General features: G+C 36.4%; 1 protein-coding gene across 1 annotated transcript in view; it reads left to right on the top strand.

Annotated features, from left to right (window-relative positions):
- LOC116726714 (potassium voltage-gated channel subfamily H member 4-like) overlaps nt 1–19,571 on the top strand; it is a 50,670-nt gene extending 31,099 nt beyond the window's left edge. Inside the window, exons 11-16 of the mRNA XM_032573546.1 lie at nt 76–290; nt 7,521–7,559; nt 9,513–9,904; nt 11,448–11,539; nt 13,595–13,671; nt 15,975–19,571. Of these exons, the coding sequence (XP_032429437.1) occupies nt 76–290; nt 7,521–7,559; nt 9,513–9,904; nt 11,448–11,539; nt 13,595–13,671; nt 15,975–16,907 (1,748 nt within the window). The 3' untranslated portion in view covers nt 16,908–19,571. The remainder of the gene's footprint in view (nt 1–75; nt 291–7,520; nt 7,560–9,512; nt 9,905–11,447; nt 11,540–13,594; nt 13,672–15,974) is intronic.
- Nucleotides 19,572–25,242: the final 5,671 nt, after the last annotated feature.

Raw genomic sequence — 25,242 nt, 5'->3', positions numbered from 1 at the left:
GCAAACCTGCACAGAAACATGTTCATAAGAGATAAACGAGAGCAGGAAAGTGATTGTCGATGTTTGGGATTTTAGGCAAAGGGGATCTGATCGGGTCTGACTTGCCTGGAACTGATCAGGTGATAAAGACGAATGCGGATGTGAAGGCGCTCACCTACTGTGACCTTCAGTACATCAGTGTGCGCGGCCTGACAGACGTGCTGGAGCTGTACCCAGAGTATGCCAGTGTGTTCACCACCGACATCCACAACAACATCACCTACAACCTGCGTGAAGGCAGCCAAGACGAGGTACCGACACACTCATCAAACTCCTGCAGAGGATTGTTTTGTATTTAATCAAAATTGCAAATTTACTACCTGGATTAAATTTTTTTTTGTTAAATTTGTTGCCTCTGCAGTTGGGTAACATTTGGTCAACAGGAGATTCAGTTGTTTGAGAACAGGGCATTTCTTAACCATTTTAGACCTAAGTTTGAAATCTCTGCCTGGATATTTTTGCGTATTTTAATTGTACGCAGTTCTTTAAAGGTCATGTGATTAAATATATATTTGCCCATTTATCCATAACTACTGGAACTTTCAATATCTAGCGGTTATGTTCAAAATTTACTGTCTATTAAAAGAGTGTTTCCCCAGATTAATTTCAGTTCCTTCTACGGCGGGAGTGAAATTACCGTAATAACCTGATATTGGCTGGAAAGTGCAACGTCTCCCCTTTCAGAAACTGTTGGAATTTTTAAGATAGCGCAAAGTGTGGCGGGATTACGATACTGCAAATTTGGCTGCATCGCTGCTGCTACGTTCAGTCTGGAAGGGTTAAAAGTTACTTTAAAGGCCTCCTGTCACTTTAAATCCAAACAAGCTGCTTCTGGTCACGCCCCCCAACTCAAAGTTTACATCCACTCATGAAAATGTCTGCAAACAGATGCGCAATTTTACAACCATACATCTTTGAAAAGCAGAAGTAGAGCCTCCTGCACAACCAACAAGAATGCAGCAAGTAGTTTCTGGATGGCAAGTCAGCAACAAAACACTTGTTTTTTCCAGCAGCCATTGTACAGCACATACAGCAGTAAAACCAGTTGAATAAAAGTGCTGGAGCTCCGCTTGGGGTGGTAGGTAACGGCACAACGTCCGTTGAATGTGACTTAACAATCGGGAGGTTTTTGAAGAGAAGCTCAATTGAGTTTCTGCAGCCAATACAGTCTTTTTTATCCTAATGAATGAAAAACATCAACCAAAAATTAACCAAGATCCATGTTGCAGTTCTGCAAGGTGTGTACATGAAAAACTTAATAACATAAAAACTGGCAGAGAACTGGAACCCTGCTATTGTTTGTAAAAATAAACATTGCAAATAAACCCATAGATCAAAATCATAAACACATTTACCATTATCACACAAACGTGGCCAAGCAGTGTGGAACAGGACACACTAAGCAATATAATTTTGCCCCCTAAGGTGCCTTTGTCACTCTACACGAGTCTTGTTCTGCCACAGCAACCAAAGGCCAATTACTATGAGTGGGTGCCAATGTCAGGCAGGCACATCATTTCATTTCCCCAAAGCCCAGCAGGATGCTGCTCCCAGAGCTGTCTGACAACCAGCAGTAATTTCAGAAAACCTTACATAACTACTATAATATAGAGACAAAATAGGAACCTGCATCCAATTACATTATAAAACCGGACATCTTAAACCACAGTCACATAAAAAAAGTTTTATGTCACCCTAAACCACATGTGTCAAACTCAAGGTCCGGGGGCCAAATCTGCCCCTCTGCAGCTTTTTATGTGGCCCTCTAGACTCCAAATTACAACAATAGTTTTTCACAAATCCTCCAAATTCACACAAAATCAACAGATCCCCACATTTTTTCTGATTTTACTGCAATTTTTTCTCAAAATTGGTTGGTCAAAAAGGTTGGGTTTAACTGACTGCTGCCTCAGACTTACTTACTTGGTGTCCAGTTGATCGATACAGCGATTAATAAAAAGTCACATTTAACATCACAGATTAGCACAAATATAAAAATTCCTTACAAATATTTCTAACTTCAAAATATGTGATTTTGATTACAAAAATCTACAAAAACAATCACAAAATCCTAGTAGGACAGATATTTATTAATATTTTAACAGCTGATAGGTATTTTTCCTTTCGAACCTAAATAAAAGAAAGAACCACAGACAACGTATTATGAATTTTATAGCCAAGCTTTTGCAAAAGGAGAAAACACAGAGAACTGCTCCTCTGACCAGTTCACCATGTGTTCTGAAACTCTGCAGTAGAGCTTGTCTTTTTATTAACACAAGACAAAAGCAAAGGGGGCTGGTGCTGATAAGATTAGAAGCCCCCGAAACGAACACAATCAAACACAGTTTTACGACTAAGGAATTTCTACCTAGGGGACAGTCAGGAAAAACAACAAAGGTCGTAAAACTTCTGATACAATCAACTAGCAACCCAGTTCCTAGGTGTGATAACTAATCAAAGGTCTGAGAAACACATTGTTAACTGTTTCACATGAAGATAAACAGACAGTAGTGACTTCCAGGTCAGTTCATACACACATAAGGAAGAGAATCACTTTAAAAGAAAATCACAATGTTCTTTAGACTGAATGTAATCTGAAGGAATAATAAATGATAATACCAAAAAATCTCTAACAACAGCTAAATGGGTTTTATCAATACATTCTGCCACAACACACAATCTGCCATAATTCATGATTTTGATATGGCCCCAAATGAAGCTGAGTTTGACACCCCTGCCCTAAACCATAAAGTCTGAGCCAACACCACTCAGCAATTTGCATTTTATAATATCTGTATTTTTCAGCCACAGTACAAACTGCGTAAAGAAGCTCTCATTATGTTAGTTTATCTTAGAAAATGCCTTTATGAGTTAAAATATGATTAATGTATCCTGCAATCTCATATGGCTACAGCAGTTGCTGAAAAAATTCAATTTAGTTTACTTTTACTTCACAAATTTACAACACATACAAGCCCTGGAGTGTAAATAGATGCGGACATGTATTCTCCTTTTGGTTTTTTCTTCACTTTTCTGCTTTTCCAATCATTGTAATGAGGTAAATTAAACGTTATGCTAATATGACAAACACAGCTAATGAACTGTGTAATAAGAATACATTAGTTCAAGTACCTTACTTCTTGTTGAAGGTTTTTTTTAAGTCTAATCAACACGGCAAACCCACAACCATCACAGTATGTGCTCCTGTGCTTACATAGGTTTGCTAAATGAATGTTACAGTAAACCATAAGTGTTATTATTAAATCATGAGATTAAATAACAGAAAAAAAGGGTTTGTAGTTAGCAAAAGAAATAAAAGAAAATAAAAATTTAAGTGTGCCTAAAGCCATTGAGTTTTAGCAGAGTTGGGTAGTAACTAGTTACTTTTACGCATTTGCATTTACTTCAGTAATTTTTTTGAAACGTACTTTTACTACGCTGTACTTTTAACTTTTACTTAAGTAATTTTATTATGAAGTATCGCTACTCTTACTTGAGTAAAATTTCTGGATTCTTCAACTTCAAACATGTTTTAACCAAAAATTCACCAGACACACACCTGACGTTTCTGTTCAGGTTGTAGTTTTTTGTTGAAAGGAACGGATTTGGAAACAATTCATTTTGTTATTTTTTGTTACATGAATTTGGTTATTACCGTCATTTCTGTCCTTAAAATACCAAAAGTTCCACTTGACTTTATATTGTGGTCTGTCTGATGATGCCATTTTTAATATCAAACGATTGATAATTTGATCAGTTAATCAGTACTTGAGTAGACTTTTTACCAAATACGTTTTTACTCTTACTTGAGTAATTTTTGGATGGCTAAGTTTTACTTTTCCTTGAGTAAAAATATGTTGAACAAGGTATCCCCCAGAAAACTTGCAAAGCCCCGGTGGTTGGGCGCCAGGGCAGTCATTCATCCAGCAGCCATTACTGGAAGATTGGAAGATTAATACCTGAACATCAACTATAAAGACTTAAAAGGTGCAAACATTTTTTAAAAACTTAAATAAATAATGCTTAGCCTGGTGGGGGTACAAGTAAAGCCTGGTGGCCCGCCAGGCTTATAATACACAGGGGAAACCCTGTTGAAGTAGTACAATGAGTTTTAGAAGCCAGACTGTTACTTCAGTTACTGCAACACTTGTATCTAGTATCTCATTAACAGGATTTTAACCCATGGTTTTACACCTGTAACATTTTAAAGCCATGGCTGATATGGACTGAAATGGAGAACAAGACAACAAAAACGTTGGGTAGCTATTTTGTATGGCATTTTTCTGAACTGAAAACAAATTAACGGTGGGATGTCTGTGGTGTGTGACTGACAAAAGTGACAACTCTCCCTCTACTCTTTCTAAAAACTGATTGTTGTTAACAGTCTGTTAGTTCCTCTTGATCCCCTCTAGTCGTCTCCATTGTTTGAAAGTTTTGTTGCTCATTAGTTTAATCTTTTTTTTTGTTTGTTTGTTTTTTTATCCTCGCCTTGTTTTGATTTTTATAGTTTGGAACAGGAAGGACGAGACATCTGTGATGGGTTTGCTAATTAGAGGACGTCTTTTTGTCAGTCGGGCTGAGGGACGCAGCTTTCACTATATTAATTAGGCCTTCAAAAGCTGAATGATGCTTAACATTTTGATACCCCAATGCAAAGTTAAACTGGCAAATTACCAATTCTCTGCATGTAAACTTAATAGAGTTAAATTTTCTTCATTTCAGTGTTTTTCCGCTATTGTATTTGATTTAGCAATGTTTCCCTGGTTGAAGAACAAAGAACGGTCAAATTTATAGCTGCCAGACATCGAAAACAGATGACACACATTGTTATCTACACACTCGCAGTGAAAATATATATAAAACAAAAAGCTTGTTGCCATATTGGCTTTTTGTCATGTCTTAAAATGCAAGTAGAATCAATTAACTGGTGCTTTCAAATGGCACTGGTAATGATTCAATCTTACTAACCTGAACAGCTATTCAGATCTACTGTTTGGGATTTTGTCAAGTGTAACAACAAACTGTAAAACATTTGAAGGTGGTTTAACTTGAAAATGCAATTTAAGTCGACCAGAAAATTGTTTTGGTTCTAACTCAGAAATTAAAGTTCATCAAGTTGATTTAACGACAAGAAACAAGTACATAAAAGTTGTTTTTTTTAAGTTCTGATAGTTCATTAATCTTGAATTGAGTTTTAACTTAATGCTGCAATTTAAACCAAACAGTTATTTGGTTTAGGAGTTTGTTTCTACCAGCTTTTGCACATCTATGGTCTGAAATCGTTATCCACTGTTCTTTGAAAAAAAGCTCAATATTGAATAGATTGGATAGGAGAGCATATATGAACACAGATTTTAAATCTAGATATAAATTTAGATGTGGTTCTAGCTTCTCCTTTCTAGATAGAAAACTGTGATTTATTTTTACTATTTAACGATAAACCACCCAGTTCCAATTATTCTACATACGCAGATCAGGAGCAGCTTTGTAAAGTAATATTCTCATATATAACAGTTTGCACATCTAAAATAATGAAGATTAAGGAAGGTTAGCAGAAACACTTCAACAATATAACAACACAAGCCTACTTTATTATATGGGACTTATTAATTGTTAATAGCTCTCATCTCAGGTCATTTGGTGCAAAGTTTCCATTAGTTTGATTCCATTATAATCTTATTTATCCTCATTTTCAAAGAATAAGAGATACTTTATGTGGGCTACAACATTCTAAACTGATTCAAACTTTAATTTCCTTTTCATCGTTTATTTTTAAACTCAACCGTTTGCTTGGAGGGTTAAATTTAATGCCTTCTTCAAAGAGCTTGTCGGCCACTAACTGTGTGTCTGTGTCAGTTCCTGCAGAACATTTTTCATCGATTAGAGAAGGCTGCACCACTGCTAAATAATTAGCCTCCCCATTGCTTAATAGCCAAAGCTAATTTTGCCACGCACCAGGAGAAAAACAAACTTACAAGTAATTAGGTTGGGGGGGGAAATGTCTGGCGATTCATTCAAATATATGCAGAAACAAAAAAGTGGACCAATGACCCATCCTGAAACATTACACAAGCTAACCTTAAACTTTAACAGCTCATCTGTTATGTTCATTTTCCATTTTCAAAGTTCTGCGATGAAGATAATTGGCAATTTTCCTCCACCGGTTTCATTTGTTTTATGAGTTGTGCATTAAATTAGTTGAGATTATTAAAAAATGTGATTACCAATGTTATAAAAACAACCATTTGGGGCGGCGAATGCACCGACTGCAATCAGTTCATAATTGCAGCTGCGACTCATTGCCTGTAAAACTCCAGGCTTCATTATTTTTGGGGATAATCTTGAGAACTCTTGCTCATTTGAGTTTCCATTATTGAGCTGAAGTGGCAGTAAATGACAAATAGGAAATTGTAGCATCTCATAAGGAACAGATGTAAAAAAATAACAGTAATAAGTCAAATTCCAGAGGAGGGAGATAAACAAATAAATAAAGCAAGGGGAGAGAATTATTATTTTTTAACTTTTTGATTGAAATTAACAAATATTTTCTGCAAGTAGCAGATCATTTTCAAAAATCTGAGTGTTCTTAAGGGCCGGTTGTGCCAGAATGTATTGATAAAACTAATTTAACTGTTAAATATTAATAAATAGCTGTTTGTTTCAGCATTTAATTAGTGTTTCTTAAAATAAAATAATATTGAACATCTTTTCACCAGCATTGGATGGACTGATCCAATCCTGGTGTTTTGTTTTTCTTTTGTGGGTTTTTTTAACAACCAAAATCACAGATTTTAGAAATATTTGAATTTTTATGATATTTCCACTAATGTATGATGTTAAATGTGGCTCTTTATTAATCGCCATACAACACATCAAGTAAAGCTGATGTTAAACTCAATGTTTTTGGCCAATTTTGAGAAAAATTTACAGTAAAAATCAGAAAAAAATTGGGGGATTTGTTGATTTTATGTGAATTTTGAACATTTGTTGAAAAACTGGAGGGACTTATTCATGTAATTTGTAGTCTAGAGGGCCAAATAAAAAGCTTCGGCAGGCCACGTTTGGCCCACGGGCCTTCAGTTTGACACGTGGTGTAAAGGATTTCTAATTTAATATTTAAGCAGCATGGTTTTAAGGGGAAATTGATGAGGTTGGAAAATACATTTGAAAAGGTTAATTATTTACACATTTACTTGTGCAAATCTGGACGTCTTATTAAATGTTTAATTCCTGTGACGATGCTCTCTCTTCCTGCCAAGTTTAACACGCACTACTTTATCCTTTTAACCTCTTTTGGGTTGAGGTTTACATGCTAAGTTCATTTCATTTCCACTGATCCTTCAAAAACTGCCTATTTTTTATATTTTGACTCAGTTGTGCTTTTAAGAAGCTTACCATATTTTCAAAAGTCTTCAAACACACTAAAAGTGCCATTTTTCCCAACTTGTCGTCTTTTGTCTCCTTCCTTTTTGTCCCTGCAGGGCTTCAGCAGATTCTGCAAGTCGCCCAGACTTCCCCATGTGAGCTCTGCGTTCATTTAATACCCATCCAGGTTTTCAAAGTGTTTTTATTCCCTTTTATGATGTGCTTTCTGAACTTGTTAGTACGTTGTTACAGAAACAGGAGCACTGCGCTGCATGCACGGTCATAGAAAGGGCATATTATTGAGGATTCATTTTCATACGAAACAACTACAGCGCTCTCAGTGAATCCAACATTTTAATAAGCCTCAAATTTTAATATTTAAGAAAGTAAAGATGAGGTTTTGTCTTTCTTAAAAGAATTTCAGTCCCTATTCATCCATTTGGTCTAGTTTCTAGTGAAAATATCTTAGCCAAAACCAACTAACACGTAACTTTTCAGCTACATGTAAAGGCTTGTTTTAAGTAAATAATTCCTTAATATTCATGAAAAAGTTCTTGTTCTATTGGCAGATTATTTAACTTATAACAAGACATTTTTCCCATGTTATAAGTCAATTTATCTGCCAATAGAACAAGAACTTTTTCATCAATATTAAGGAATTATTTACTTTAAACAAGCCTCTATATGTAGCTGAAAAGTTACTTTTAAGTTAGTTTGTCTTATTTTCAGTGGAATAAGAAACTAGTCCAAAATTATTTTGTAAGATTTTGTGTTTTTGATGTGCATAGAAATGATTTGAAAATCTATCTTCAGGTATTTCTTAGCCCACTTTTGATATTTTAAATAATTTATCTCAGGTATACAAAATCCAAAACCCACACATGCAAACTGAGTAAGTTAAATCTTTTTTTGTTTTGTTTTATTTTACCCAGAGACAATTATTCACACCTTGAAAAAGAGTCAGTCTCCTAAAACTACACAAAATACAAATACACATCAAATGGTAAAGTTAAATCCACTAAGTTTATGCAGCTTAGAGTTGGAAAGTATGCATTAAATGATGAGATTATATTACCTCGTTGCCTATTAATTACACACAGTGTAATTAAAGGCAGAAGAAGCAATTTCCCCTGGTTTCCAGCAGCCTGTGGATTTTTGAGGCAATCCCTCCTGTTTTTCTGGGACATACGGTGCTGCAGCTGGTTCTGTGGGACGGTCTGGGTGAGGTTTTCCTCTCCAGGTTGAAACTCGTTTAGAAGAGACAGGGCAGTCCAGTCCCGGGAGTTAGCTCACTAACTGGGTCAATAACTCTCTGAAATCTTCTGAGCTACTTTTCTTATCTTGTACCGTACGCTCACCCATCTCTTCCTGCTATTTTTAGAGCGGAGGTCACATTGCTCACTTTATTGGTTGTTGAAATGTACTTGCAGCTTCAGGAGTGATTGGGGTAATTAACCTTTAGCTGGAATCGACACAGGCTCTTTCTAAATCAATAATATATATTTTTAAAAAATCAATAGTTGCTCATCATTGTATTGATCTGCTGGGGTGATAAGATCTGTTTTTGCAACATGTATTGCATTTCCTGGTTTCATATTTTAAAGAGCAAACCAGGATTGTTTTAGTACATACTGTCTCAAAAAATCTTTTTAAAAAATAAAATACAAAAGAAAATTCAGTTTATTATATTTTGCAAGAATTGCTAAGTGGTACTAACATCACTTACAAAACGTCTTTATATTTGTTGTAAAGGACTCTTGGTTTATAGTGGAAATTTTTAAAAAAAATGAACACTTGGGAGTGGCGCAGTCAAAGTTTGGACTTAAACGTGATGGAGATGTTGTACCATTACCTTAAATAGGTCCTCCAAGCCCAAAACTGTCAAATGAGGCTGAATTAAGACAGAACTGCAAAGAAAACTGGGTCCCACAGCAAAGTAAAAGTAAAATCAAAGCTTAAAACCCACCTGTGTAGAGTTGCCTCTGATTAGCAGTAAATGAAACATTGATCAACATATTTGATGTGTATTTGCTTGATGATTTTGATAATATATGGCAAAATGTAATGTTTTTAAGACTACTGTGTCTATTTATTGTGCTCCTTTCCAGCAGTCACCAAAGCTCCCTCCTATTGTGGAGACGAAGTCGGACGACCCTGATGACGCCTTCCACCTCTCTCCAGCCACGCGCTCTCGGCGCAACCTCTTGCTGCCCAATTTCACCAGCCCGGTTCGCCGCACCTCCCTGGGGAACCTGCTAGGAGACGAGCTGCGTCAGTTCAACGCCCTGCGACGTTGCCGTTCACCAAACCTCAGCCGAGGAGTCCCTGGACAAAGCTTATCCCCTCAGCCACCTTCAAAAAAGGAGCACAGCACTTCCTTTTCCACCCCAACAACTCAGGCTTCAACTTCAGCCAAGGACGAGCTGGGAGACGAGCAAAAACCTGCAAAGTTGCTCATCCCGACAGTGATGTGTTTTCCACCGCCGGACCTCAGCCCCAGGTATCAAGACATATTTACCTAGCTTTTCTACTTAGGTAAAAATGGCAAGATGAAGCTGAATGACTTGAATAATGTAGTTTGTTTTGATAGTATTATTAGTTAACTACCTGTTGAAACTGATGAAGTTTGTACAATTTCACGTCCACATCATTAGAACTAATACGGATCTTTGGTATCTGAAAAAATTAATGGTGATAAATCAATTATTAAAATAATCGCCAACTGATTTAGTAATTGATTACTCACTAAATGGAGAATACAGACTCAAAAAAGACCATTTGCTAAAAAAAAAAAAAAAAAACTAACCCTAAAAGCATATTCAGCGAAATGCTTTAACCTGTTCAAAATATATATACATTTTGCATTTAAGATACAAAACACCTTTGTCCATAAATTTGTTCTATACAAAACTCCTCAAATGGCATAGACGTAGCTTTCCTAGACTCTAATTCACTATAGGAATGCTACATTGCTGCATTTTACACATTAAAATGTTTGTTTTCTTATTTTAAAAAGCAATTGAATTACTTATTTGCATCTTAGTGTATTTCTGATATTGCATTAAAAAAGGCTTAAGTGGTTAAATGAAAATTCAAACCATTTTTTTTTTATCTGATTAATCAATTAATCGTCAAAATGATTGATAGAATAATCAATCCTTAGTTGCGGCCTTGATGTATTTGTGGTTTTTTTTATCTCTTCACTGCTGTCTGCACAACAAATTACCCACTGGGGATAAGAAGACAGGAGAGGTACAAGAGATATGAAAAAGAACAGGATGATGTTTTAATAAATTATTAGGCATATGATATAAGGTGTCAAAGTGAGGTATACAAAACCTTGCAGGCAGTGGCACATTCCACAAAGTAAATGGAAAAATGGTGGACAACCTCAAATAAACAGCAAAACATTTCAAATTTGGACTCAATATAGACATACATTTAGCTATAATAAAAACAATTGGCTTAAAACCAGCTCCCTGTTCAAAAATCAACCAATCCAAAGTGGTCACATATCCAGTCAGGTTTATGCTAGGAGCTTATGAATGGTTAGAAAAAGAGTTTGAATTCTCTGCAAAGTGCTAAAGAAGATTTTACAAAACATCAGGGGGGCTGTCTGCATAAATAACAGTGTTGATTAGAGTAAATCCCAAATAAATTCAAATTGTGCACACAGGTATAATTTTAAAGAAGCGTTGGAGTTCACTCCAATAGAAAAACACCGAGGAAGAATGATGCTCAGTCTGATGGCGTCCCACAACTCCTGTAAATGCATATTACAGCAGATGTCACAGTTTTTCATTACTAGAGGACCTTATCTTGCTGCCCTGCCGTCTGTATTTATAATGTATCACCCAGTGAGCTCCACATGTGGGTAAGCGCTGGTTCATACAGCTCAAATATCTCATCCTATCACATCGAAACCCACATGGGCGTCTGCCAGCTGCAGCTCTCATGGCACATTCTTGGATCATCTTGTGTCTCTGATGATAATTGAAAAAGCTCTACTGTAACATTAACCCACATTCTCCATCTCCTATCAGGGTTGTAGATGGCATCGAAGACAACGGCCACACGTTCCATTTCACCGTGGAGCACAGCAAGCCCAGCTCCAGAACAGGTGGCATCACCCCAGGTAAGGCACACCGCCCCCCCAGCCGCAGCGGTAAGCTGGAGGCCAGATGGCGTGGAGGTAAACCGGAGAGTTCAAACAGTGGGTGCATGTGAGGCGGGCCTGCCTCCTTCTGGGGAAATCTGAGAGCGCAGCAGAAAGGAAAGACAGCCAGGTGTCCACAGAGTCAGAGAACATGTGAAAGGACAAGTGAGGTCAGAACGGGGTTCTCACTGTCTGAGTTTCTGCTGATGTCTGTTGGCTTCAGGTCACACAAAGTCCAGTTGATTTACTTTACTGGAGTCAATATGCAGTTTTTGCAGTGCATTTGTAGTACGAAATATATGTTGGAAATTTTCTGCCATAATTCGAGAGCACACATTTTCAGTCTGAAAGCAGGATTTCATCTTTCTTCTCAAAACTTTTAGTACTTTTGTTAACATTTTCAGTTTGAAAGCAGGACTTAATGTCTTTCTTCTTGAAACTTACTCCTTGTACTCAAAACTTCTGCTCTCTTTCAAATATTCACTGTGCTTTCTCAACTCTTTCTCCTCATGCTCAAAACTTCTCTCTGCTTGGCTCAAAACTCCGTGTGCAAACCTCTCTGCTCGCTCCCAAAATAAAAAAGTACTGTCGCCTGGCAACCTCTCAGCCGATACGTGTGCTACAACTGATAGTAGCCACACAGGCGCACCCACTAGAAGAAAACAAATGCACCCAGTATAACACTTTCATTCTATTGGCTGAGAGGTTGCCAGGCGACAGTACTTTTTGGTTTTGAGCAAGAGCAGAAGTTAATTCGCAAGCGAGCAGAGAGGTTTGCAAGCGGAGATTTGATCCACTTAAAGTTGCAAATCTTATGTTTGTGAATAAATGCGTTTTTTGATTGTAGCAGAAAGTAAATTGTGTCAACTATAATCGCTGCTGAGGAACATTAGTAATTTAGAGAGAAAAGGAAAAGCAAATTCACAGTGACTAATGCTTTAGCCTTGACCAGAGCTAACGTATGGAGGAATATTTTATTTTACTATGCGCTGGTTCTCTGAAAATCTTCAAAAACTCACTCTGACTTATTTTAAAACAAAGGTTCATAACCAACAAGACTGCCATCCATTCCTCCATTATCTTATTTTTTGTGTTATTTTTTAAAGCTGGAACTGGATCTGATTCCATTATATAGACTTTTAAAATAATCTCTACCTTCTGCAAAAGCATAAATACAAACTATTGTCTGTTTTCATGGTTCACTGTGCTTCCTAATTACTCTCTCTGGGATAATGTCACAAAGCTTTTTGTATCCGCTAAATATGTCCAAAGAGTAATTTGTGTTTCACATACTTCTCACACAAGGTCTGCGTTTTAGAAAAGAGCTGCTCTGCTGCCATTTCGCCACATTTAATTTGGTTTAGTTAAAAATCTTCACTTTTTAATTTGTGTTTGTGTAAACTGCAACCAAAGCAAAAAGCATTGGATTCTCAAAGACCAGCTCTGTTCATAGATTATGAGGAGTGTCTCAATCTTTCTGGATCTGGAGTTTGCAGTGAAGAAACATTTTTTCCCCCCCATCTCCATTTCCTACAGCCACTGAGGCAAAAATAGCAAAAATATTGCTTGTATCTTTGGTGTGTTTATCTCTGTGTTACAAGTGCAGTTTGTGTCATTGATCCAGGGGAAAAAAGCAGATGGTTTGCATAAAAAATTTGAATAAAAATGTAGCAAGATGCATATTTTTGTAAATTTGCCCATTTAGTTTCTTGCTGCAGAAAATTCGTGCCGTTTCTAAACTATTTATTCTTGTCTTTTTTCACTTTTCTGTGTTAACACATTGTGTTATCATGTCACAAAACTCATAAAACAGAGGCCTTGAATTTCAAATGTTTTTCACAAATGGAAAAAGTTAATAAAAAATGAAAATATGCACATTCTTAATAACCAGAACGGATTATAAGTGAGCAATAATTTTATCACTCAATTATCTATAGATCCACAATGTTTTATTAAAACTCATATAAAGTTAAGATTTCTGTGATGTGATTTTTTTTTTCTTATGTGTTTTATCTTTTTCTCGTAATTCTCCAGAAACCACACAAACAAATGCCACTCTGCTGCAGGAGACGGAGGAGGTGAAGGAGAGCATAGCTCAGCTAAATCTTAAGGTAAAGTAAGTTAAAACAAGATTAAGAGTAAATATGATTTACGGCCATGAAATTCTGTCTTTGCAAAAATATATTATGATATAAAACCAGTTTTAGCACAAGCACAAATTGGGATTTTGTTTACTTATTGGCACCTCTGGTGACAATGTGTGAACAGCCTTGAAGCAAATTAATCTTATATGAAAACAGCACTTATTTTTGTTTTTTAATTTTATTTTTATTATTTCAACCTTTATTTTGAGGACATTTTGTCAGTGGAGGAATAAATATTACAACCTAGAGGAGCAAGCAACGTATATTTTCTGTGTCTTTCCTTTCTTTCTCTCTGCCTTTCTTCTTGAAAAGCTACAAAAAAAATAAAGGTCACTATTTCCACAATTATTCTTTCTTGTTCATTTTAGTGATCAAAGAACAGAAAATGTGGGTTTTTTTTGTTTGTTTAGTTTCCAAACTACTGTTGGCATGTTTGGTAACTTGCTTGTTTTTTTGTATTTCCTGTTTTGAGAAGTGACTAAAAGAAAAGAGCCTTATATCTTAAGTGATGAATTTTTTACATATTAAATAAAAGGAGTCTTAATGGGTATTTTTATTATTTTGTTTTGCTACCTACCTCATAGGTGACTGTATTTACAAGGATGTTAGTTGCTTGTTGGGTGTTTTTTTTTGTTTATTCCTTTTTCTTCCTTGTTGGAATTGTGATTTTTTTATTTATTTATGTGAAAAGCCTAATAAATATATTAAACACTAAATATAAGGAGTATCAGCAAGTCAATCAGTGATATTATGCTGCAATAACATAATTTGATATATTTAAAAAACAAACATATTTTCCAGGGTGCCAGTAATAGTGCTTTGTATTTTGTTGCGTCATTTCTGACACTATATGTACTTGACGGATGCTTTGCACCTAATCTGACTGTACATGGAGTTACATTTGGTGTGTCCAGATGGACCCAGTAAGGTGCGGTCAGAAGTTAATATTAATTAATCAGCAGGGCACTTCTGCAATGCAGACGAACATCAGGAGTGCTGAGTCAGAAAAACTCAGGCCAGTGCAGCTTTAAGGTGGCATTTCTAACCCCCTCCCCCAAACATCTTTTCTTCTTCTCTCATTAGGACATCTTTGTTATTATATTCACACATAATAAACTTCAATCACACAAGCTGATTAATTTTCCCTCCTTTTAGGACTTAGGCTTAGAATATGTTTTTTCCTTCTACTGACTGTTTTAGTATTGAATTGTACTGTAAAGTCCTTACTGGCAAACGTCTGAATGGGGCGTCTTTCTTTTAAAACAACCTTTTCGTTTTATTAAGCGTAATATTGTGTGTGACCTTAGAAAGTTAAATACTATTCGCGTTCCTTTAAAGGCAGCTTTAGTTTATTCTAGGATGCTTAAACCACCAACATTTGACCTTTAAAACAACTAACTAGTAACACAAACCCCCTTTTCCAGTAACAACGTGGCAAACGTTTCATTTGTACACATCATAAACATCTGTGTGTTTTAATATAACAGCATGAGTGAGATATGAGTCGTCCCAGTACTGCGTTAAGTGAATGCATAAATGTAACGGCGCCTTCCAGTGTCTCTCTCCCACCCAATGGGAAGACTTGAAGGATTTAAACTGTTTTGGAGTAGTTCGGGATTTTTTTATTGTTACTGGAATATGATGGTGGCCTCCTTCCATACAATCTGAGTTCAATTCAATTACCAAACCTAAAAACATTTTTGTTTTGATCCATTTTTGTTAATATGCAATTTTCAATGTAGGTGAAACCTGGAGAGTTTTCTTTCTTCGTTCTATTTTCCAACCACTCATTCATTTTTAGCCTGCAGAAAAAGCGCTAAGCCGATTAAAAAAAAAAGTAAACTGACCAATAAAATTTAGGATTTGGCGTTCCTGTCCCCACATACTCACAGATGTGCACTTCGTACAAGATGTTTTGACACAAATTATTTTTTTCTCCACAATTTTGTTAATAGTAGAGAAGGGTTAGATCATAAAATCAAACTATTTTTTTTTACTTAAAGAAAAATTTCAAGGTGCGCACAGCCGTGCAGCTGCAGGCACTACTGACCTCATTGATGTATTTGAGATTGGAGTTGGTTTAATTACTGCAGAAATCCACTTTATCTTGGTCCCCTATTGGCGAACCTGTTAGCTTTAGCCTCCAGCTGGATTTAACTGAATTCAAACCTTGCTTCAACAATTCTGAACTATTCTTTTAAGTTTACTTTGCTTGACATTGTTGTAAAAAGCTTTTTAGTTGTAATAACATACTTCTGTGCTCTACACAGGTGGGCGTATTAAACCAAGAAGTATCAGAACTCACCAAGAGCCTTCACAACATGATGCATCTACTCCAGGCTCATATATCTGTAAACCACCACCACAAAACCCCCTGCCTTTCAAGTCCTCACTCTGTTCATACGGTCTCCAGCTCTCCCATGGCCCCCAGCACCTCCACATCTTACTGCCTTTATACCAGTCCGCAGAGTCTCAAAGCCTGGGGCCACCAAAGTGCACCAGTCGCTACCCAGCGGAGCTACAGCGAAACTGTTCAGTCCCATAGCAACCAGTCTACCACACCAATCTCTGATGCTTGTCTGCGACTTTCACTAAACTCTTCATCTAAGTTAGGTTTATGCCATAGCACTGAAAGCATGACTTTACCTGTATGGACAAGCCCATCTCCGTTTCATGTCGGTGGAAGTCCTGACTTGGTGCGTCATTCAAGTCGGGATGAGTCCCGACCTCTTGGTGCTGGTCCAACCTCCATCAGCCAGTCCCATCCCACGCTGTGTCTGCAGCCTTCCAGTGACAGTGATGAATTCGCCTGCCTTCTATCCAGCGCTCCTGCAGGTACATCCACACGCAGCCTGCTGGACCCAACGCCTCAAACCTCCAGTGATGTTCTGGGTCACAATCCGACCTTCCAGATCCACGACTCGCACTCCTCCCTCCCTGCCGCCTCTTCTTCACCGCCTGCATTACCCAGCCAACCGTCCGACTCCTCTCTGGATTCGGGATCACCACAGATGGATGTTTCGGCGCCCCGTCTCACGCTGGGCGACCCCTCTGCTTCAGAGCACACCAGTTTGGAGTGTCTGCTGGGCAACAGGGACTCTGTGGAAAGTAAGGACAGCGAGAGCATGTCATCACGAAGGTCCAGCATTGGCGGTCAAACTCAGAGCACCGAGCAGTCATGGTGCCTGGATCTCACAGACTGAAGCGTCCACTTTTCAGTTAAACTTGGCAACAGTAGCTGCGTTTCCACTGACCATAAAATTGCGAAAATTGGAATTACGTAAATAAATTCACATGCCAATTTCAAAATATCTGTTTCCCGCATACACTTTTTCCCAATGGTTTCCTAAGATGGCAGGTCGTCTGTTTTCTTCAGATAACTAGTTCATTTTTCAATGGTTTTCTCGAGATAATGAGTTAATCCTGATTATTAATTTGTGTGTTAAACCTCATTCCATCCTTCAATGCATGCCGTTATGCACAATTGCAAGTGGTGTGCATTTAAAGGCTGGAATGAGATTTAAAACTCCTGATCTCAAAAACCAGAAGGAAATGAACTCTTTATCTCTACAAAAGCATCGGGGAAAGTGTATTTGGAAAACAGGAAGTTATCTCAGAAATAATTAACTCCTTGTTTTGAGAAAAAACATTGGGGAAAAGTTTTTATCAAATCGTCCTCTCTCGGCTTCCGTAGATTTGTACGCCTATCAGAATTGGTGTTTTTTGCTAAACTGAAATGGAAAAACTTTTTCCCATCCATCCAGTTTGTAAACAGCAGCAGCACTCTGGGAACTGATCTCCTTGGACAACATGCAGCTGGCTCCACCAGAACTCTCTGCGTCGGGCAATTCATCAAAACATGAGTTTATTGAATCGGTAGCTCTTCTGTAAACTCGCCGACTTCAATTTCCCAAAAACACTACATGTATATGTAGTCGCCCTTAATATAAGGAGCTTGTTGCTCCAACGTCTAAATAAGGCTGCGATCACTGCAGCCTGAAGTGACCCAATTCCGATTTTTTTTTTTTTTTTTTTTGGCCGTTATGCGACCTGTATCTGATCTTTTCATGACAGTCTGAACAACACAGGTTGGATTTTTCCGAATGCGACCCAGACCACTTGGAGATCCGATACGTATCCGATCTTTTCAAATGTGACCCGAGTCTCAACGGCCAGGTCCTGAACGTCATTGATACTCGACAAACGTCACTATTCTGCGTCCTGATACGCCCAAGCGGGAAGAAAAACAACAACCATGGCGGACTATGGTGAGGATTAAGTTGTTAAAGTGCTGGCTTCGGTTGGACAACTTCAAAATCATAAGCTATGCTCCACCGTTAGCCTCCATGTTTACTTCCGCAAACACTTCTTCTTCTGTTGCGTTTTATGGCAGTTTACAGATTTTGTGCATTACCGCCATCAACTGGACGGAGATGTAACTTCAGAAATTAATTTTTTTACTATACATCTTCAAATCAAAAAAAAAATTACTAAATTATATTCATACTTATACACTCACACACACTAAATCCTCTCAGCTACACCGCAAACACTGAGCACTGCTTCTTTTTTACGGCGGTTGGGAAAACACTGAGCACGCTCTCTGTGACGTCATTGCGCCCCCTAGTGCGCATGCGGGACACTTTCAGGTCGTTTGCAGTTCACACAGGGAATCGCATACAAGTCGAATATATTTGGAAGCCAAGCATGAACGACCATGGCAAAAACAAAATCCGTTTTGACAAAAAATTGGAATTGAGTCACTTCAGGTTGCGGTGTGAACGTAGCCTAAGCCTGATGATGTCTGATAATGGGAACTACTGCAGTTGCTGAAATATGAATAAAGCTCGTAAGTGTTTAGATCCATCACCACCATTAGTTTTAATGACTGAGCACATAAACAAGCTTGTATACGTGTGATTTAAATTCAGTTACTTATTTTATGTTAACGCCTCAATTGCGAAATTGTGTTTTTTCGACATTAGCAGATTATCGGAAAACTTTTGTGCACATTTGTAATGGAAACGCATCTATTGTCGCTTTATCGACATGCATCTTCATACAGTTTAAAACGTCTCTAACAGATTGTTAATCTGTACTTTTTGTTACCATCCTAACTCGTGGGCTCCTGCATTTGTCACTTTCTATGCAACAGCATGTTTTTGTGCATTATATCGGCTTTACTGAAGTGTGTCTTCAGCTCCGCCACAGGAGCCGCAGTATATATGTTGTATATTTTTCCAGCGCCCTCAATCATTTTGCCATCTATGAAACCTGTTACCTCTCTTGCATGGTAAAAGTTGTTTATTCTTTTTCCTAAGGAAAAGTGTGTAAGCATTCTACATTTCTACATCTACTATTGATTGTGTACACAAATACTGTATTTATACAGAAAGTGAGTCTGAGCTATTGGATATTTTCATATAGAGGAAAAACTACCATGGCATGCCTCACTTTGCATGTATGAATATGTGCACTGCATAGATTGTCTGTTTTTTTATTATTTTATTGAATGTCAATCCAAAATTCAGCATTTTCTTTTCAGACTGTTGTATATCCACTGAACTTTTACTTTCTGTGCCCTTCAAATTATCTGGAAATTTAAAGACGTTTCCTATTTTCCACACTGTCAAATGAAGTATAACATTTAAAATTTTAATTTCATCATATTTTCTGTAGTAAGCATTCAAAATACACCTCTGCTGAAGAATACAAACTAAATGTCCATATTAAACTGAAACATTTAAATCGTGTTCATCCACACAAATTCCTCAGAGGGAAGCACAAATTTTCCTGATTAATTAAGAGTATTTTATTCTTTCTGAAAAGTTTCTCCTTGGTTGTCAAAATAAAAAACTGAGACCGCATCCTGAGTATCTTTACTGTGTTGAGTTGGCTGCATAATAATGTTCATTATCCTGCTGATTGAGCCAATCAGTAGACCCACAACACCACAGATTCTGCGTTATACTTAAGATTCTTGGGGACTAATTAAGTCTTTGGTTCATGTTTGACTCAAATAAAGTGATTTTTGTAAAAAATAAAGATAAAATAATAATATTCTCCCAAATAAAGTTTAACAAACTCCACATGGTTATATTTGGGAGACCTGTCAGTCGTTTTTTAAAGAATACTTTAAAAAAATGTTTTATTAATGCTGCAATTACATTTATTTTGAAGAGATTTTTAGATGTACCAACACCTGTGGCAACGTTTTTTTTTTTTTGTGAATAACATACATAAATTGAAAGTTGAAAATGATTCCTGTGCTCTATAAGATTAACTTGTTTTTTCAACCAGAGCTGAAAACCATCACCATTACTGTGCATGAATCACAAGTTTAAAAGAAAGAAAAGACTTGAAATGCATATTTCTGTATATTTTTTACTAAATTTTCACAAACTCTAAAAAGAAGTGGAAATATTCTTCACAGAGAGACTAATTACACTGGTTTACAACAAATATTTTTTGGGAGTTGTTTATGTTTTCTCAACTGAATTAGGACTATTTTCCACAGCTGAATCCATAAATGACATCCATGTTTCTCTATCAGGTCAGGTTTTTATTCTAATTTGATTTAGACTAAATTGATTATATTTTTGTGACATTAGTTCATTTCTGTTAATATTTCTCATCCAAAAAAGATTTTAGGAGGAAAGAAAAATTAGTTTCTAACAGAGTGCATTAATTAAATGATATAATAGACACTGATAAAGGTAAGTACATGTGAACTGAACATTACATCTTCATTGTGCAAAGTTCTCCGTCTCTTTTCTGTCCTGATGGATTCTCTTCTACTTTTTGATCCCAGATTCTGAAGAAAACGATCCATGTGTGAGAATAAGTCATGCATTTTGATGCTCATGTTGCTACATAGTTCAGAAAGTTGACTTTATTGAGCAAAACCAATGTGATTTTTGGATTCAGCACATCAAAGTTACCCTAAAATAGTTGAAAACCCCCAGACAACGTTTTGGTTGTTGACCAGTGTGTTTTATTTTACGGATTGAGGAACCTTTGTCTGATATGATAGGCGGTACAGTTCGCATAATTTATTTAATTTTCCTCAGTTTATCTGTACTTCCATAACTGTCACATTATTAAAATAGTTTTGGAGAGATTATATTTTATCAATCAAAAGAATATACCAACAGAGTCTTTTGTTTATTTCTTCTTATTTCAACAAATGAATACCGGAAATTGAAAAGCATTAAATCCTGCAGATGACTTTGTAAGGAATATTCAAGAGGGAAAAGAGAAGTCTGCTTAAGATTTAAACAGAGATCAGGTTAGTTTAGTGTATCAGATACATTAAGATGCACTGTAATCTCAGCTCATGAAAAGCAGATCCAGTGCAATGATAATACGATGGGGTCGTATTATGTCTCGCCGCCTGCGTTGTGACACGGTGTCATCTCACGAAGATGCAAAAAACGAAACCAAGGACAAGCAATCACTGAGAGTACGGTGAGAATCTGAGAAAGAACCGAACAGAGTCTTGGTGACACGGCGATCTGAGAAAAACTCAGGGAAGCTGAGGACAACAGATTAATACACTTAACAGAAAAGAACGAAACAGATTTGGGCCCTGAGAGCCAGAAATTAAGCAGAACTCACCAGAAATGAGGCAGATTCAAACGAAAGCAGCAGCAAAGTCCACTGAGGGACACAGAAAGTGATTAAAGGAGTGGTTTAACTTGTTTCTGGGAGGATTAAACCTTTAATGCACCCATGTGACAAAAACAGCCTTACCCCACGCTTGACACGAGTAATAAAATAAAATGATTCCTTGAAACTCTTTGGCAAATACAGTCAATTTTTTACAAAAAAATCAATATTTATATTTTGTACCTTGAACATTTTTGTTGGCGTAAACAATAGTGAAGCTGTTTTTTATTTCTCATATCTGGCCTTGAAGTTAAGCTTTCTTAGCAGAAAGCAAAAAAAAACAAAAAAAAAAAACATTTTGAGTGAAACTTTACAAATGAATTTGTGAAATAGCTGCATTATAATTCTGTAATCTTTTTTCTTTCAATCTTTAATCTTTAAAATTGTTTTAAATCTATCAAAGATGTAAAATATTTGCTGGAAATTTGACAGTTTTTAAGGTGCATTTAAAATTAAATATTCAGACTAACATGATGCTTGTTTGTGCTAAAAAAAAAAAAAAAGCTAAAACATCAGATCATGTGGAGACTTCTTCATTCTATTAAACATTAAAAGATCATATGATACCTATTTATGTTAAATGAAATAAGTTGGGAAAGTTTTTTTTTTATATATTACATTTAGTACTTAAATTACGCTTTCAAGCGTATTTATTTCTATTTTTATTTCCAATTATGTCAGAATCCGTCCTTCTGAGACCTTCTTTTGAGAGAAACCCAGTTGAGATTTTTTTTTTCTTGTGCAATTGCGCCATCGTGTGTTGAAATGCACACAATAAAAAAAAAATATTTATTTCACTGTTCTTCAAATGTGCAGTACACTTTATTGCATTCAGCATTTTTATTTACTAAAAAGAGACAGAAACGGAAAATCAAAACAGGATTAAATTTTATTAATTTATTATTAAAACTATTATTATTCTGACATATTTTGGTGTGTTGATAATATGCACAAATCTATTCCAGATGATCACTTTAAACTAGAAAATGATTTTAAAAAATGTAAAAAATCAATAAATTCACTTTATTTTGGTAAATTATCAACATTAAACTTAAATTTAAACATTAAATTTTCAGTTGTCAAATGTGCGATACATGCCTTGTCACACACTGAGATCTTTAATAAGATGTGTTGTAGTCTGAATGTGTGTATTGCATTAGTTCTTGTAGTTTTTATTAGTTTTATTTCATTATTGTTTGTAGTTTTTAATTGCTAATTGTGGATCCATGGTTCTCTGTTCAGGATGATTTGGAGTTACTCCAAAGTTTTATTCTGTTTTCTTACTCTTTGTCTTTTCTTTCTTTCTAATCTGACTGAGCTGAAATTATTTTAAAAAGAAAAAAATACTTTGTCTACAGCAACTCCTAATGTGGAATGGTTTTGTGCAAACAAAAACAAAGGATTTACAGTTTAATCTAATAAAATATTGAGATTTGACAGCCTTGACGACATTACAGTTGTCAAAGCTCATGCAGGTCTCTTCACTTCAGAAACAAAAAAGCATTTCTTTGTTTAGTCCTTAAAAATACAATTTAAAAACAAGTTTTCATTTCGTGTTAATAAAGTAGGTTTGCAGAATTTTCTGAAATTATCTTGACATGCTTCACTTTGAAAGTATCTTAAAGAGATTCTGTTAATAAAACATGTTTTTGAAGATTATGTTCTTATGTCCTTTACCTCTACAGATGTTAGCTAGAACATCGTGTACAAACTTAAAAACTGAAATTGTCTTGGTGCAATACGAAATGATGAGCTGTGCTTTCACTGCAGTTTTAATGGTCAAATGAAGATATTTTTATGTTGACTTTGAAACAGTTATTTAACCTTCCCAGGTAGTTGGGACTGTGAAATTCGGGAAAGAAACACACATTTACACGGCTGAATCAAAAACAAGAACAGTCTGCTAATAATTAACTTATCAGTAGAAATATCGGACTTTTTTAAAGGCACAATTTATACATTTTAAAAATTATTTTCTAAATTTAACAAGGAGTCAGTGAAGGGAAGCGTGGATAAACGTGATCATATTTTTATTCTTATTTTTGCAGCATTTTGGAAAAGTTGAGGACATTTTCTTTTAGCTAGATGTTCTTTACTTTTGTACTGAAGGCCAAATTTATTCAAAATTTGTGAGTTAAACATCTGTCATTTAAAAAAGGAAAAATAATTAAAGATTATATCGTGATAACAGAAAAGTACAGAAAAGGCCAGAAAACATACGAAAAATCTGCTGAAAAACATGCCAGCTAACGATGATCCCTGCACATGTGTGGTTTCAGTCATTCTGTGTCAGATGTGTTTTTGTGCAACAGATTTCCTCACACAGAAAAAAGAAAATCATTACTGCTCACTTGGTTACACAGAGACGTGCTTGCCCTGACAAAATAATCAATAATGGGACATTTTGTTTGTGACACAGTTGTGTAAATGTGTGTTTTTCTGAAACCCCGGCCCAGCATTGCAACACTCTAGAAAAAACATACAAAAATTAGTCACTTGTGCAATTAAGGTACAATAAAAGGACTCCTCTAATCTGACTGGTCTACAGTTAACATTTCACATTCCAGAGTAGGACAATTTACCAGGTTAGCTGCATGCGTTTTCTATCTCTGGATTATGCTTTACAATTAATAATTGGAGCAGTAATACAGATAATAATCTTCTTGCATTATTTCTTTGTTTTCCAGAAACTTGCACAGACAAGACAGACTGTGAAACATGAAGGCCGTTATTTTTGCTGTTTTTGTGCTGCTGCTCATCAGCCAGAGTAAGTAACCTGCGGTTCTGTGTTATGTATAACTGTTTGTTAGGCTGCATTCACACTGCAGCCAGTTTTGTCCCTTTATGCGACCCGTATCTGATCTTTTTATGACAGTCTGAACAACACAGGACGGATTTTTTCCGAATGCGACCCAGGCCAGATATCCGATTCAAACGTGATCTGAACGTCATTGATACTCGACAAACGTCACTATTCTGCGTCCTGATTCGCGCAAGCGGGAAGAAAAACAACAACCCCGGCGGACTATAATGAGGATTAAGTTGTTAATATGCTGCTCCGATCGGACAACCACTGCTACATTATCATAAGCTATGCTCCACCGTCAGCATCCATGTTTACTTCCGCAAACACTAACAAGCGCTACTTCTTTTTCACGGCGGTTGGCAAAACACTGCCCTCTACTGCGCATGCGGGACACTTTCAGGCCGTTTACAGTTCACAGTTCACATAATACAGGTCGCTTATATTTGGAAGCGTGAACGATCACGCCCAAAAAAATCCGATTTGACAAAATATCACAATTGGGTCACTTCAGGCTGCAGTGTGAACGTAGCCTTAGATACACATATTTGGTTGTTTTCTGTATTTTTGTTCATTTTTATGAAGGTTTAAGTGTAAAAAAGGATTTTTCTTCTAGATGAAGCCTTGAGGTGTCATTGTGGTGGTAAAAGACGATGTCCAAGTTCTATAGAGACCTGCATCACCTCTGACAGTGTCTGCATCAGTGCCAACTTTTACGGTGTACCACGTACGTTTTATACTAGACCATCTGCAAAACCAGGAAAATAACGTTTTTAATACTCTTTATCTTTTGCATTTGCTTTCACAGAGCCCTTTTACTTCAGGGGTTGCTATCGAGAAAGTGACTGCAGGAAGGTGAACTATCCCGGCTTGTCATCTGCCAGCTGCTGCAGGACCGACCTCTGCAACTGATACAAACTGAGAAGAAGCAAACAAGTTCATTTAAACTGACAGTACACTTTGGTTTAATGTGTGTTTGTGCAATATCACAATAAAACTTAGTTCTGTTATCACTTTGTAGTGAATTATTGTAATTGAACCAAAGAAATAAGTACATTCAAAAAATT

Source organism: Xiphophorus hellerii, chromosome 10 (genome assembly GCF_003331165.1).
Source record: "Xiphophorus hellerii strain 12219 chromosome 10, Xiphophorus_hellerii-4.1, whole genome shotgun sequence".
NCBI classification, from domain to species: Eukaryota; Metazoa; Chordata; class Actinopteri; order Cyprinodontiformes; family Poeciliidae; genus Xiphophorus; species Xiphophorus hellerii.
This window is presented reverse-complemented; position numbering and strand designations above follow the sequence as displayed.